This window comes from Oncorhynchus tshawytscha, linkage group LG09 (assembly GCF_018296145.1).
Source record: "Oncorhynchus tshawytscha isolate Ot180627B linkage group LG09, Otsh_v2.0, whole genome shotgun sequence".
In the NCBI taxonomy this organism is placed as follows: Eukaryota; Metazoa; Chordata; class Actinopteri; order Salmoniformes; family Salmonidae; genus Oncorhynchus; species Oncorhynchus tshawytscha.
The window spans coordinates 80,363,643-80,379,278 of record NC_056437.1 but is presented as its reverse complement, the minus strand read 5'-3'; the positions used below and the strand labels follow the sequence as shown (position 1 = coordinate 80,379,278).

Sequence of the window (15,636 nt, the reverse complement as noted above, 5' to 3'; positions counted from 1 at the left end):
TTTTGGTCCCCATCTTATTGAAGCACTACTTCCCCTACTAGCAGTTGCTTTTGATGAGCTTGGAGATGAGTCCGTGAGAATACCTTTTCAAACTGTTAGCTAATGTTAGCAAACGTTCACAATCAACATCAAGCTAACAGCGTTCGCAAATGTTTTCTATTGTTGAAGGGTTAGCTAATGTGCTAAATAGTTACAAAGTAGCTCAAATGCTAAAGTTATTCTGTGATAAGATTCTAATTTGGAACCTTTAGTTTGCTAGATGTTTGCCTTACAGTAAGGAACATGACAGTTTGCCAAAAGGCACCTAAAAGACTCTGACCATGAGAAAAAAGATTCTCTGGTCTGATGAAACTAAGATTGAACTATTTGGCCTGAATGCCAAGCGTAACGTCTGGAGGAAACCATCACCATCCCTATGGTGAAGCATGGTGGTGGCAGAATAATGCTATGGGGATGTTTTTCAACGGCAGGGACTGGGAGATTAGTCAGAAACAAGGCAAAGATGAATGGAGCAATGTACATAGAGAGCTTTGATGAAAACCTGCTCCAGAGGGCTCAGGACCTGCACTGTATATACTGCTTTGAGGGATGAACGCACAGCCTTCTTTCTGCATAGGTGTATTACAGGCAATTGAGCCAAATATACACTGAACAAAAATATAAACGCAACATGCAACCATTTCAAAGATTTTACTGAGTTACAGTTCATATTAGGAAATCAGACAATTGAAATACATTTATTAGGCCCTAAATCTATGGATTTCACATGACTGAGAATAAAGATATGCATCTGTTGGTCACAGATGCCAACAAAAGAAAAAGTAGGGGTGTGGATTAGAAAACTATTCAGTATCTGCTGTGACCAACATTTGCCTCATGCAGCATGACACATCTCCTTTGCATAGAGTTGATCAGGCCTGTGGAATGTTGTCCCACTCCTTTTGAATGGCTGTGTGAAATTACTGGATATTGGTGGGAACTGGAACATGCTGTCTTACACGTCGATACAGAGCATCCAAAACATGTTCAATGGGAAAAAGTGTCTGGTGAGTGTGCAGGCCATGAAGAACTGGGACATTTTTAGCTTCCAGGAATTATGTACAGATTCTTGCAACATGGAGCTGTGCAATATCATGCTGACACATTAGGTGATGGTGGAAGATGAATGGCACGAAAATGGGCCTCAGGATCTCACCACAATGTCTCTTTGCATTCAAATTGCCATCAATTATGTTCATTGTACATAGCTTATGCCTGCCCATATTATAGCCCCACCGCCACCATGGGGCACTCTGTTCACCACGTTGACATCAGCAAACTGCCCGCCCACATGACGCTATCTGCTATCTGCCCGGTACAGTTGAAACTGGGATTCATCCGTGAAGAGCCAGTTGGCCATCGAAGGTCAGCATTTGCCCACTGAAGTCAGTTACGACACCAAACTGCATTCAGGTCAAGACCCTGTTGAGGATGATGAGTATGCAGATGAGCTTACCTGATGAGCTTACCTTATCAGTCGCGCAAATCCACAGTTTCATCAGCTGTCCGGGTGGCTGGTCTCAGACAATCCCGCAGGTGAAGAAGCCGGAGGTGTTGGGCTGCAGTTGTGTGGCCGTTTGGACGTACTGCCAAATTTTCCAAAATGACGGAGGCGGCTTATGGTAGAGAAATGAACATCCTGTTAACAGCTCTGGTGGACATTCCTGCTCTCGGCAAGCCAATTGCACGGTCCCTCAAAAGTTGAGACATCTGTGGCATTATGTTGTGTGACAAAATTGCACATCTTAGAGTGGCCTATCATTGTCCCAGCACAAGGTGCACCTGTGTAATGATCATGCATTTTAATCAGCTTCTTGATATGCCACACCTGTCAGGTAAATGGATTAGCTTGGCAAAGGAAAAATGCTCACTAACAGGGATGTAAACAAGTTTGTGTACAAAATTTGAGCTAAATAAGCTTTTTCTCTGTATGGAACATTTCTGGGAACTTTAATTTCAGCTCATGAAACACGGGACCAACAATTGACATTTACATTATTTTATATTTGGTACAGCTATCCATCTGGATTTCCGTGTCTGTTTCCATTAGTCTTTTTTGAATCTCTCAACGAGGAATATGTGTAGTAAAACAGATTGCAACTGTTTGATCTTACATCCATTTAAACTTCACCTACCTACAACAAGCACAATATTTCCAAGATATATCAGTTCAGTCATTCAACTATATCCATTCTCATCCTCAGTCGCATTTCAGTCACTGTCAGTACATTGCATGCAATGCAAGGGATAAATCAAGTGTGTAGTGGATTTTTTTAAATTCTCAAGATGTCAATTCAGGTATTAATTTTCGCTTATTCTGAGGAGTTTACGGTATTTCAAAAATACGGGCTCTTGTATTCCAGTACTTTCGACATATCCAATACTGAGCTCACTACCGGTCTCTTTTCGGCTTCGCTGTGACAAGCATGGCTGACACTGGTCTTGTAGAAACGCTTCTTCAGCGGGTGGAAAAGGTGGACGGTGGTCTCGACAGTCAGGATGTTGCAACCAGTCTCGGTGTGGACCACCAAGCTATCGTCGGGGCTGTGAAGAGCCTACAGGCACTTGGTGATGTGAGTTTACCTACCCGTGTTGAAGCGGAAGTTAAGCGACCGTCCACTTTGTTCATTCGGCGGAGAACTTAAGGACACAGCTGATGCTTAAACCGACTAGGAAAAACCTAAAACTGACCATTACCTTAACCCTAACCTAATTTTAATCAATTCTGTAATTAAATATATTTTTGGGCGTCAAGCGTGTACTTATAGCATTTTTCTGTTCATTCTATGATGATGGGCGATTGGATAGGAAAGTGATGCAATAGGGACGTAAACGGGATCATGTTAGCCAGCTAGTTAGCAACCTTCTATTGTGAAGACTAAATCATTGTAGACCATGAATAAATACATAATTTAGCTACTCTTATTGAATACAGTGACAATGCTATTACAGACTTGCAACCCTGTGAAAACACACAGACCGATCCAACAATGCAATGTGGACTACAATCCAAGGCAATGGTGACTGTTCAGACAGAATGTTCAGCTGCACTGCTAATCAGCGAACTTGACTAAAAACTGAGACATTTTCAATATTAGCTATTATTGAATCGTCATTAAGTCAATCTAACAACGTTTGATACACCTAGCTGGCTACTACTTGTACAGGATGGTAATTAATGGAAGCTTCTCTAATGTCAAACATGTAAAGTGTGGTGTACAGCTCTCCAGGCCCTCTCTTTTCTATTTTTGCCAATGACCTGCCACTGGCATTAAACAAAGCATGTGTGTCCATGTATGCTGATGATTCAATCATATACACATCAGCAACCACAGCTAATGAAGTCACTGGAGCCCTTAACAAAGAGTTGCAGTCTGTTTTGGAATGGGTGGCCAGTAATAAACTGGTCCTGAACATCTCTAAAACTAAGAGCATTGTATTTGGTACAAATCATTCCTTAAGTGCTAGACCTCAGCTGAATCTGGTAATGAATGGTGTGGCTTTTGAACAAGTTAAGGAGACTAAATTACTTGGTGTTACCTTAGATTGTGAACTGGCATGGTCAAAACATATAGATTCAATTAGAGGCCGACCGATTATGATCTTTCAACACCGATACCGATTATTGGAGGACCAAAAAAGCCGCTGCCGATTTAATCGGCTTATTTTAAAAATAAAAATAAAATTTAAAATCTATTTGTAATAATGACAATTACAACAATACTGAATGAACACTTATTTTAACTTAATACATCAATAAAATCAATTTAGCTTCAAATAAATAATGAAACATGTTCAATTTGGTTTAAATAGTGCAAAAACAAAGTGTTGGAGAAGAAAGTAAAAGTGCAATATGTGTCATGTAAGAAAGCTAACGTTTAAGTTCCTTGCTCAGAACATGAGAACATATGAAAGCTGGTGGTTCCTTTTAACATGAGTCTTCAATATTCCCAGGTAAGAAGTTTTAGGTTGTAGTTATTATAGGACTATTTCTCTCTATACCATTTGTATTTCATATACCTTTGACTATTGGATGTTCTTATAGGCACTTTATTATTTCCAGTGTAACAGATTAGCTTCCATCCCTCTCATCGCTCCTACCTGGGCTCGAACCAGGAACACATCGACAACAGCCACCCTCGAAGCAGCGTTACCCATGCAGAGCAAGGGGAACAACTACTCCAAGTCTCAGAGCGAGTGACGTTTGAAACGCTATTAGTAGCGCATCCTGCCAACTAGCTAGCCATTTCACATCAGTTACACCAGCCAAATCTTGGGAGTTGATAGGCTTGAAGTCATAAACAGCGCAATGCTTGAAGCATTGCGAAGAGCTGCTTGCAAAACGCACAAAAGTGCTGTTTGAATGAATGCTTACGAGCCTGCTGGTACCTACCATCGCTCAGTCAGACTGCTATATCAAGTCATAGACTTAATTATAACATAATAACACACAGAAATATGATCCTTAGTTTCCGGATTCGACCATATTAATGACCTATCTTCTCGAAAACAAAACATTTATTCTTTCTGAAATACGGAACCGTTCCGTATTTTATCTAACGTGTGGCATCCATAAGTCTAAATATTCCTGTTACATTGCACAACCTTCAATGTTATGTCATAATTACGTAAAAATCTGGCAAATTAGTTCGCAAAGAGCCAGGCGGCCCAGACTGTTGCATATACCCTGACTCTACGTGCAATGAACGCAAGAGAAGTGACACAATTTCACCTGGTTAATATTGCATGCTAACCTGGATTTCTTTTAGCTAAATATGCAGGTTTAAAAATATATACTTCTGTGTATTGATTTTAAGAAAGGTATTGATGTTTATGGTTAGGTACAACGACAGTCCTTTTTTGCGAATGCGCACCGCATTGATTATATGCAACGCAGGACATGCTAGATAAACTAGTAATATCATCAACCATGTGTAGTTCTAAATAGTGATTATGATTGGTTGATTGATTGTTTTTTATAAGATAAGTTTAATGCTACCTTGGCTTCTTACTGCATTCACATAACAGGCAGGCTTCTCTTGAGGCAGGTGGTTAGAGTGTTGGACTAGTTAACCGTAAGGTTGCAAGATTGAATCCCCGAGCTGACAAGGTAAAAATCTGTTGTTCTGCCCCTGAACAAGGCAGTTAACCCACTGTTCCTAGGCCTTCATTGAAAATAAGAATGTGTTCTTAACTGACTTGCCTAGTTAAATAAAGGTGTAAAAAAAAAAAAAAAATCGGTGTCCAAAAATACCGATTTCCGATTGTTATGAAAACTTGAAATCGGCCCTAATTAATCGGCCATTCCGATTAATCGGTCGACCTAGATTCAATGGTTGTAAAGATGGGGAGACGTCTAGACGTAATAAAGAGATGCTCTGCTTTTTTGACACCACACTCCAAAAAGCAAGTTCTGCAGGCTTTAGTTTAGTCTAATCTTGATTATTGTCCAGTTGTGTGGTCCAGTGCAGCAAGGAAAGGCCAAGTTATGCTGCATTTGGCCCAGAACATAGTGGCACGTTTGGCTCTTAATTGTAATCAGAGATAAATACTATGCATGCCAGTCTCTCTTGGCTAAGAGTTGAGGAGAGACTGACTGCATCACTACTTTTTATAAAAAACATGAATGTGTTGAAAATCCCAAATTGTTTGATAGTCAATTTACACACAGCTCTGTCACGCACACTTATATCACAGACTTGCCACCAGGGGTCATTTCACAGTCCCCAAATCCAGAACAAATTCAAGAAAGCGTATAGTATTATATAGAGCCCTTATTGCATGGAACTTCCATCTCATTTCTCAAATAAACAGCAAACCTGTTTTCAAAAAACAGATAAAGCAACGCCTCTCCCCTATTTGATCTAGATAGTTTGTGTGTATGTGTTGATATGTAGGCTACGTGTGCCTTTAAAAAAAATGTATGTAGTTCTTTTCTTGTCTATTGATGTTCTGTATAATGTCATTCTGTATTATGTTTCATGTTTTGTGTTGACCCCAGGAAGAGTAACTGCTGCTTTTGCAACAGCTAATGGGGATCCTAATAAAATACGAAAAACCATAAAGTCAACTTTGAGAAATTAGACTGAGTCAATAAATTGGGAGCTGTTATTGTCACTGGATCTAAAAATGAGCCCATGGTAAACGTATAATGTGCAGTGATAGCTAATTCATGATGTGTACACCAATCAGACCTTGAGAAGATAACCAAATTGGTGTTCCTCTGCCTCAAGCCTCCATTATGATTTTGATCATTGTTTGTTTTCCTGCACAGGTGATCTCAGCTGAGCAGCGCTCCTCAAAGCACTGGGAGCTGACTGGGGAAGGCTGTGAGATAGCCGAGCAGGGCAGCCACGAGGCCAGAGTCGTTAGCTCCATCCCAGAGGAAGGGATGCCTCAGAGTCAGCTCATGGTGAGAGGACCTGCAGGGTGCCTGGACAAATAATATGTACCGTAATGTTATGTTTATTTGGATGAAAAACATCTGGCTGAAAAATAAAGAATTTAATTAAAGTTGGTCTTTACATTGTGATTTTGGGTCATATCAATATTCAGTATATGCTCCCTACTTGGAGCATTGGGGCAGTGTTTACAGATCGTTTTGTCTCTATTTCTGTGTAGAAACTAGCCTTTGGGAAGGTGGGTTTCAGCAAGGCCATGTCCAACAAGTGGATCCGTCTGGACAAGGGCCACGAGGGCGGCCCCAGGATCTTCAAGACTGTGAGTTTATCTTCACATCTGACTTGGTGTGCTTTGTGATTGAGTGTGAGTGTTGCTTTTATAATGGAGAAAATAAGTATGACACACAAGCATCAATTTTGTGTGTGTGTGTACCCAGGTGGAGCGCTTAGAAGACAAATAAGTATGACACACAAGCATCAATTTCGTGTGTGTGTGTACCCAGGTGGAGCGCTTAGAAGACTTGGTGAGGGACAAGTTGCTCCTGGTACAGAAAGGCCAGGCGTCTCAACTGGAGGAGAAGGAGAAGAATGAGCTGAAGAAACGCAAACTGCTCTCTGAAGTGTAAGAATCAGACCGGTTGATAATATTTGACTACTGTGAAAATGTTTGTGAAATGTTAAATATATGCCTAACTGATGTCTACCAGTAGATGGCAATATATGCCATTCAGCAGTACAACAGTGTTCAATCATCTGGCATCCAGGCATGTTCAGGATGCCCCAGTCACAACTAGCCTCAGCATAGTCTCATGCTGATGATGTTCTCTGACTTGTTGACCCTTAAGTCTTTAGTTGAATAACAGCTGAGAAATGCAGGTTTGGATTAGAATATAAATTATGTCATATCATAGTTACATCCTACTTACATAATATTCACAGATCAGATGTGAGTCAATGTTGTCGCCTTGTCTGAGTCGAGATGTCTAGTTCACCCAATGATATGAATACCCTAACATTGTGTTTATATACATTATTACTAAATGAATGCACCAGCTAAAGGACCACAAGTACTTTTTCTGGGTCCAGTCAGTCAGGATCCCAGTGGTGAGGTTAATACTGTACCTGGTGAGACTGTTTCGCTCCGTCGCTAGCTCAGGCCATCGTTCCCCCAGGTAGCTCTCTCTGTTTCTCGTTTGTCTCTCTCTGCCGTAAATGGCATGCTTCCAGCCCCAGGCTTTGTTCGGTTTTAATATCATAAATGAACAGCAGTATGAGAATTCAACCCTGCGACGTTCCACGCGTCCAGAGTTTAGACACATTTAGCAACAGATTGTTAATTGTCTACTTCCTATTTGCTAAATAGTGTCCCAGGCACTCACCACCACATGTTCCCAATCTCCAATGTTCCCCAAGATGACACCTCTTGTGGCCTTTGTGACTCATGTGATATAACACTTTCAAATGACCACATTTATGCAGTTTGAATGAGAATGATTGTGTTTATTTCTGTGAATATTAGGACGGTCAAGTCCTATTGGATCACAAAGGGCAGCTGTTTCAGCACCACCATCACCAAGCAGGAGACAGAGCTCACCCCAGAGATGATCGCTAGGTGAATCCTGCTCTGCTTTAACTGTCAACATGGTCACTCTATGATTGATAAGATGGATGCGGGATTCCTCATTCTGTATCTCTAACCTGCATGTTGCTGCTGAGGACCCTGTCCTAAAGCAAATGTATTAAGTGGTTCATTCTCTCACAGTGATGTCTGTGTCATTTCTATTCATATCACTGAATGTTGTAGTCAAATTGGCAGTGTTTTCATTTAGGTACCGCGCATGATACAATAAGTTTTGTCTTTACCTGGAAACTGCAGTCTCTCTCAAAATGCAGGTGATCTCTTGACCAAGCCTGGTTTTCATGTGATTGTCTGAAACAATTTGTTGGTTCTCGTAGTCCAAAATAGATGAATGAAAATGCACCTGGTCTGCATTATCACATGAGGGGATTTGGCACAGAACTGTATTCAGGTGTCCCAAAAATGAAATGAGTGTTTTTGTTTATTTGCCTCCATGTTTTATCTGCACACAGACTTTGCTTGTGTTTGGCCATATACACAAATTAATTTGATGTTCTCTAGAACATATTATATGTTCTCCTCCAAATTGAACTATCTCTGGTCTGTGACAGTGGGAGCTGGAAGGAGAAGAAGTTCAAGCCTTATAACTTTGAGGCCATGGGTGTGGCCCTAGACTGTGGCCACCTGCATCCGCTCATGAAGGTCCGCACTCAGTTCAGACAGATCTTCCTGGAGATGGGGTCAGTCGCTTATCCTCTATTCTGCCCTTGCAGGACACCATCACTATACCCTATATAACTAATGTATGGTAAGACTAAGTTCTAAGACCTGTGTGTACTCACTCTTCCTGTCTCCTTCAGCTTCACTGAGATGCCCACCAACAACTTCATTGAGAGCTCCTTCTGGAACTTTGACTCCCTGTTTCAGCCCCAGCAGCACCCAGCCAGGGACCAACACGACACCTTCTTCCTGTCTGGTGAGCGACTGGGTGTCTCTGTGTGTCTGGACTTGATGCCCAGATAAGATAAAATGGTGCATTATTGATGATGCGCTAAAAGGGAAATCTGATTTCCCTAGCTAAAACAGACTAGATTTCCATTAGATATAACTCATCTGTTTTCATCATGTTCCATCAGTATTATTTCCATTTAACTTACCGGTAACTGTGGCCCCTCCTATTATTATGTCTCAGACCCAGCTCAGGCCCATGAGTTTCCCCAGGACTACCTGGAGAGAGTGAGGAAGGTCCATTCAGAGGGAGGCTTTGGATCACAGGGGTGAGAGCTAATCTTCCACACAAATGCATACGCATGGATTTACACACACTCACCATGACCACAACCATGTTTTATTTGATTTTTATTAAAATAAAATATTAACCCCTTTTTCTCCCCAATTCTGTGATATCCCATCGCTGCAACTCCCGTACAGACTCAGGAGAGGTGAAGGTCGAGAGCCATGGGTCCTCCGAAACACAACCAAGCTGCACTGATTCTTGACACAATGCCCACTTAATCCGGAAGCCAGCCACACCAATGTGTCGGAGGAAACACTACACCTGGCGACCGTGTCAGCGTGCATTGTGCCCGGCCCGCCACAGGAGTCGCTAGTGCGTGATGGGACAAGAACATCCGTGCCGGCCAAACCCTCTTCTAACCCTAATTGTGTGCCACCCCATGGGTCTCCCGGTCGTGGCCGGCTGCAACAGAGCCTGGACTCAAACCAGGATCTCTAGTGCCTTAGACCACTGCGCCACTCAGGAGGCCCAACATGTTCTATTTTTAACGATGTCTGTGTTTGACAGGTACAAGTATGACTGGAAGATTGAGGAGGCTCAGAAGAACATCCTCCGTACTCACACCACAGCAGTCAGCGCTCGCATGCTGTATAAACTCGCTCAGCAGGTAACCCACTATCTACATTGGTTCATGCTGTCTTAGTATTTACTCAAATGAATTAGAAATCAATTGCATGATGTTACATTCTAACTGTGCAGCAATTGAGCAACTCCTCTGTAACCATTTCAAATGTTTCTTTCTACCAGGAAAAGTTCACCCCTGTCAAGTACTTCTCCATCGACAGAGTATTCCGTAATGAAACTCTGGATGCCACCCACTTGGCAGAGTTTCACCAGATTGAGGGAGTGGTGGCTGACTTTGGCCTTACCCTGGGTGACCTCATGGGCATCCTTCATCAGTTTTTCAATAAACTAGGTGAGGGCTCTACCAGTCAGGGTTGGGGTCAATTCCACTCATTCAATTCTCTCCCATGAAATGTAATTCTATTCAAATTCAAAGGTCAGTCTTTGAAATCAGAGATAATTCAATATTATCCCCAACAATTCCACAAAGTCCAATTTAGAAATTACATTTCTTCAGGCTTTCAGGCTGATCATGTCACTGTTCAGACAGCCTAGCTATACTGGAAATATCGGAATACAGGTTGAAATTATTAAAAACAAATCCTACAGTAAATGTTTTATACTATATGCATTAATTCCATTAACTGGGAAATGTAAAAATATTGAATTCCAAAGATGAAATGTTTTTACAATTCCATAACTTAAAAAATGTGAATGTAATTCAACGTACATTCTCATGAATGAGGGAATTCAAGAATTGAATTTCAAATGAAATAGGAATTGACCCCCACCCTGCTTCCAGTACCTCGTTCTTTTTTCTTATATTTTTTTTTTTACAGTGGGTTCAGTTGTCCGTACTGATGTGGCTTCTAATGCATTTTAATGCCTGTAGTATAACATGAGCTTGTTTCTCCTATCTGTCAGATATAGTATTTCTGAGAAAGTAAATATATTTTAAATTTTCTCCAGGAATCACCAAATTACGCTTTAAACCGGCCTACAATCCATACACCGAGCCGAGCATGGAAGTGTTCAGCTATCATGAAGGTACAGTTATTGTGAATATCCTCAAACCCTGAAATTTCTCATGTTTGTGTGATATGTGTGTATAGGCTTTGGGCTTTTGTCTCACTCAAACCCAAAAGCCCATAGACAACGCAGTCCTATCCACATGGAATCCATCTTAAATGGTCCATTCCTGCTCTCCAGGGCTGAAGAAGTGGGTGGAGGTGGGGAACTCTGGGATGTTCAGGCCAGAGATGCTCCTGCCTATGGGGCTCCCTGAGGGGGTCACGGTCATCGCCTGGGGGCTGTCTCTGGAGAGGTGAGTCAATGACAAAGAAACACATTATCCTCTTCAACTACAACTGATCCTGGTGATGTAATGAAATTGACTGACCAACATTTGTCTAATACAAGATCTACAATACACAACCCCTTCTGCCTGGGAATTGCCAGGGACCTCACGATACGATATCACCATACTTAGGTGCCGATACGATATGTAGTCTAAAACATTGGGAACACCTGCTCTTTCCATGACAGACAAACTGTGTGAATCCAGGTGAAAGCTATGATCCCTTATTGATGTCACTTGTTAAATCCACTTCAAGGAGACAAGTTAAAGGATTTTGAAGCCTTTGAGGCAATTGCGACATGGACTGTGTATGTGTGACATTCAGAGGGTGAATGGGCAAGACAAAATATTTAAGTGCCTTAAACGGGGTATGGTGATAGGTGCTAGGCGCACTGGTTTGAGTGTGTCAAGAACTGTAACGCTGCTGTTTTTTTTCATGGTCAACAGTTTCCTGTGTGTATCAAGAATGGTCCACCACCCAAAGGACATCCAGCCATCTTGACTCAACTGTGGAAAGCATTGAAGTCAACTTGGGCCAGCATCCCTGTGGAATGCTTTTGACACCTTGTAGAATTGAGCCTGTTCTGATGGCAAAAGGGGGGGTGCAACTCAATATTAGGAAGGTGTTCTTAATGTTTGTTATACTCAGTGTATGTCTGCTGCAGAGAGACAAGCGAGAGCATGAGATTTTTCCTGATCAGTCAGGGAAATAAGTGCTGAACAAATGTTTGCTCACTTTAAAAAAAAAAAGATGGAAAACAAGCTATAGGCCGGTACAGCCAACTCGTGCTAGCTAACGCTACCTAGAGTAGCAAAACCATTTGTTTATTATTAATTACAAATCAACTTGGATATCGATATAATATCATCCAAAAATAATATTGCAATATGTAACTATCTATCCCCCCCATCACTACCCACTCTTGGGCCAGCTATGTCACTGGAATTGACTCACATCAGCTCCATATCCCTTACCCTGACCTTAACCCTCTCATAACCAGATGCACAGTCTCAACTGTTAGTGTACTTGAATGGGACATGGGATTTCAATAGGAAAATGTGTCCATAATGTGAAAATATACAATGTTATGCCTGTAATCCCAGTGTGATTTCCCATAGAGGGATTAAAGGTGGACAGTAGTGTGGTCATGTCCCCAGATGTGCAGCCATGCTTCCAGCACATAACACCAGTCTGTTGGCCCACATGTCGACATGTTTACTTCTGGATTGTTATATCTGAGCAATGAGCATAAAACACCATATCGCCTAATGAGCCTAGAATAATGGTTTCCTCAGATGCAGGTCAGAATTGACCATTTAGATATATTTGTGATCTACTACGGGTGCTTGAACCCTGGTGACACTGAGGACTTGCATCTATGAGAACAATCACTGCTAATGGATATAGTCAGTGAGCTGGGAAGGACCATATCATCTACTCTGTGTAATCGCTCTCTTCCATCCCCTCTGTCAATACAGACCTTTGTCTCTATCACCTGTTTGTCCTCTCTCTTTGCTGTCTTCCACCTCTCCTTATAATGTACTATGTCATCTTCCTGACACTCTTTCCTCTGCCCTTCTGTCTCCTTCAGGCCCACCATGATCAAGTATGGCATCAACAACATCCGTGAGCTGGTGGGACACAAGGTCAACCTACAGATGGTCTACGACAGCCCTGTGTGTCGACTGGACTCTTAGATTCTGTTCAGGCTTCCACTTGGACAGGCTCACATTACCATACACATCCTATCCAAGGCCTGTGTCATCAGCACCCCTTTGCTCATTAGTAACCATATGAACATTGAACAATCCCACGAACCCTTAATCTACCCTGGCCAGAGACTGCCAGAGAGACAGATCTGTCTGTTTGAGAGGGTGGGAAAGAGGACTTACTTTTCTCCTTATAGCTTGTCTGGGATTCTAGCTGGATTATTGCTGCTGTTTAGAAAGTGATACACATATTATACTTTAAACTTAATTTATGAAACAGTTATAACTCATCATTGGTCCTAATCAGCATCTATGCATGTGCTGATGGGGTAGGTAGTGCTAGTACTGTGTTCTCTGCTGATGTGTGCACTACATCAGAGCATAAGGAACTTCACCAGTGAGTCTTTTTTAATTTAAAGGTTAGAACGCTGCACAGCGGCTACCTTTGAGCTCCTATGTAATGAAATGCTTGTACAGTAAAGATGCTATTTTGAAGCCCTTTAGCCTTCCATACAAAACCAACCAACTCTGTGCTGTGTCCACTCAGTTCATGAGACAAATTAGAAATAGTCAAATAAAGATGTTTGAAAGGAGCACGATTTACGTGGTCAAGTCGAATGTAATTACCATTGGTAATGCTGAGCTTTTGTTATTCTATTCTGGCTGTGCCAGGTCCGGTTTTAAACCTGTCAGAAGATCATTCTTGTTTTCCTCAATCTTGTTGTGGCTGGTGCGTAATGTGGATTGGCATGTTGAATGATGTGTGCCAAGGTTTAACCCAGAGGATTTAGGAGTTATTTGTGTCATTCCAGTGAAGGTGGAATTACAAATCACCTTCATCGCCTCTAAGTCTCATGTCATCGTACACAGGGTAGATTTTTAGCTCTGTGTGCGCACAGGAGATAATTGGGTTCACATATTAGAGCACTTTGGTTGTAAGTGTAACCTAAAATAACTTAATATGGTACTAAATAAAGAGTCAAGTCTATTCCTGTTAGTTTGTTTTATGCAATTGGATGTTTTTTGCTGGTAGCCTAGTTCATCCCCAATCCCTGCAAGATTCTGAATACATTTGCTGTTGCGAAGAGATGTTCTACACTCTTCTGTTATGTATTAGTTAAGTCTTCCGTAGTCTGAATAACTGAGACTGTACGTTGTAATGCAAATCAGTATCCTGAGGAGCAATATTGAAGTTGTACTTCAGCCATGTGTAATCACTTCACTGGAATAGCTTCTCCTGAATGAACCTGGCACAGCGACGTCGTGGTACATGCAAGTCTGCCTGAGCATCCTGTGCTGTCTTTAGACGCTTACATGGAGCTGAATTTCTGAATTCGGGAGTCTTTAAAAAACCGTGCATGCTATTGAGGCTGACTTGAGGGCACATAATAGATGCTGTTGAAAGTTTGTGACAAAGAGAATGATGTTGCGTGCTCTGCCAAGACTGGGAAATCCTGTGTCTGCTGCAATAATGGACAGACAGGATTAAAGGTTGTTTACTTAATCAAATGCAGGAACTCCTTAAGTCTTTCTGTTCAGCTAATCCTTCAACGTCTGGAAATAACATTTTAAACCGGAGTCTGGGAGTCCAAGCTAAGGGTTCCCCAGAACAAAACAATATATAGACAGAACAGATCAACCAAGTTTCTCTGTAGAACCTCTAATTCTAGTTGGAACATACTTCTGGATGCAGTTTTATCCTACCAGGTACTAACTATCCTAACTATCTTCACAAGCACTGGGATAGAAAAATGCTTCATAGGTATTTGTATCCAGTTTTATATGCACATTTCAATTTAAATATATATTTTTATCCTGTGCAATCTGATCCTGTGTGTTCCGCTGCATCATATCATGTTTGCAGTTTCTAACTTGCAAAAGTTACACTACATACCCAAATCAATAATAACAACCGATGTAATAGCCATTTAGTTTGAACTTGGTACAAATATTTACTACTTCATTGAACATCTCAGCTTTGATGTGGTACTGTATAATTGTAGTCCCTTTTCATGTTCTGAAGATACAGACTGTAAAGTCAAATTCCTCAGTTGGCACAACCAGTGGACAAACCAATTAGCTGGTCCTTAATCGTGTTCACCCTCATACTCTCATTTCAACTCCAAAGCCACATCTGGGAGTCATTTTGCACACAGTTCCACATATATCACCATGAATGCAATGCTTTGCATTGATCAGAAAATCTGACATTTCGTCAAGTCAATGATTAATACATTTAGGAGTTCATCAAAACATGATCTACCAAGTCCTGAGACTTGCTGAAAGTTTTATTTAAAGTAGCTTAGTTAAGATTTAGCAATAACCAGTTCCCTTGTTTAGCCTTTACCCTATAGGTCTCATTATTTCCCTTTGATCATTTGACTTTGATCTTGAAATGAAGCAACATTTATATTACAGAGGAATAGCTGTTTTTAGAGGCCCCCAAGTCTCCATGTTTTGATGGATACTGAAGCAGTATTTAAATGTTATATAAGAAAGGGGGCTAGTGTAGGCAGCTGATGGTTATAGGTTTGGGATGAAATGTGGCAAATCTTTTTCCATGGGATCAGTCTGGATCATTTTGAATGTGTTGCACATCTTTAAATCATCATCTCATGGCAATAGCCATTGATTAACCCCTGTCCTGCACAGGGTCCATTCAGTAGACCAGGGGTTCTTAAACTTTTTC

At 41.4% G+C, this 15,636-nt stretch overlaps 1 protein-coding gene across 1 annotated transcript; it reads left to right on the top strand.

The window, feature by feature from the left end:
* Positions 1–2,424: 2,424 nt before the first annotated feature.
* Positions 2,425–13,538, top strand: LOC112258822 (phenylalanine--tRNA ligase alpha subunit). Its single transcript, XM_024433431.2, has 13 exons — positions 2,425–2,612; positions 6,314–6,451; positions 6,661–6,759; positions 6,944–7,062; positions 7,960–8,052; positions 8,631–8,759; positions 8,880–8,995; positions 9,212–9,296; positions 9,824–9,923; positions 10,064–10,232; positions 10,850–10,927; positions 11,090–11,204; positions 12,830–13,538. Exons 1-13 carry the CDS (start codon positions 2,466–2,468, stop codon positions 12,933–12,935), a joined length of 1,494 nt encoding a protein of 497 aa, XP_024289199.1. The 5' UTR covers positions 2,425–2,465; the 3' UTR covers positions 12,936–13,538.
* The last annotated feature ends 2,098 nt before the right edge of the window (positions 13,539–15,636 follow it).

Bases quoted from the DNA above. Each gene is read 5' to 3' on its own strand.
- LOC112258822 (XM_024433431.2), top strand. From the start codon at position 2,466: ATGGCTGACACTGGTCTTGTAGAAACGCTTCTTCAGCGGGTGGAAAAG. The intron at 2,613-6,313 runs GTGAGTTTACCT...TTTCCTGCACAG, and splicing joins GCCTACAGGCACTTGGTGAT to GTGATCTCAGCTGAGCAGCG. The intron at 6,452-6,660 runs GTGAGAGGACCT...ATTTCTGTGTAG, and splicing joins TGCCTCAGAGTCAGCTCATG to AAACTAGCCTTTGGGAAGGT.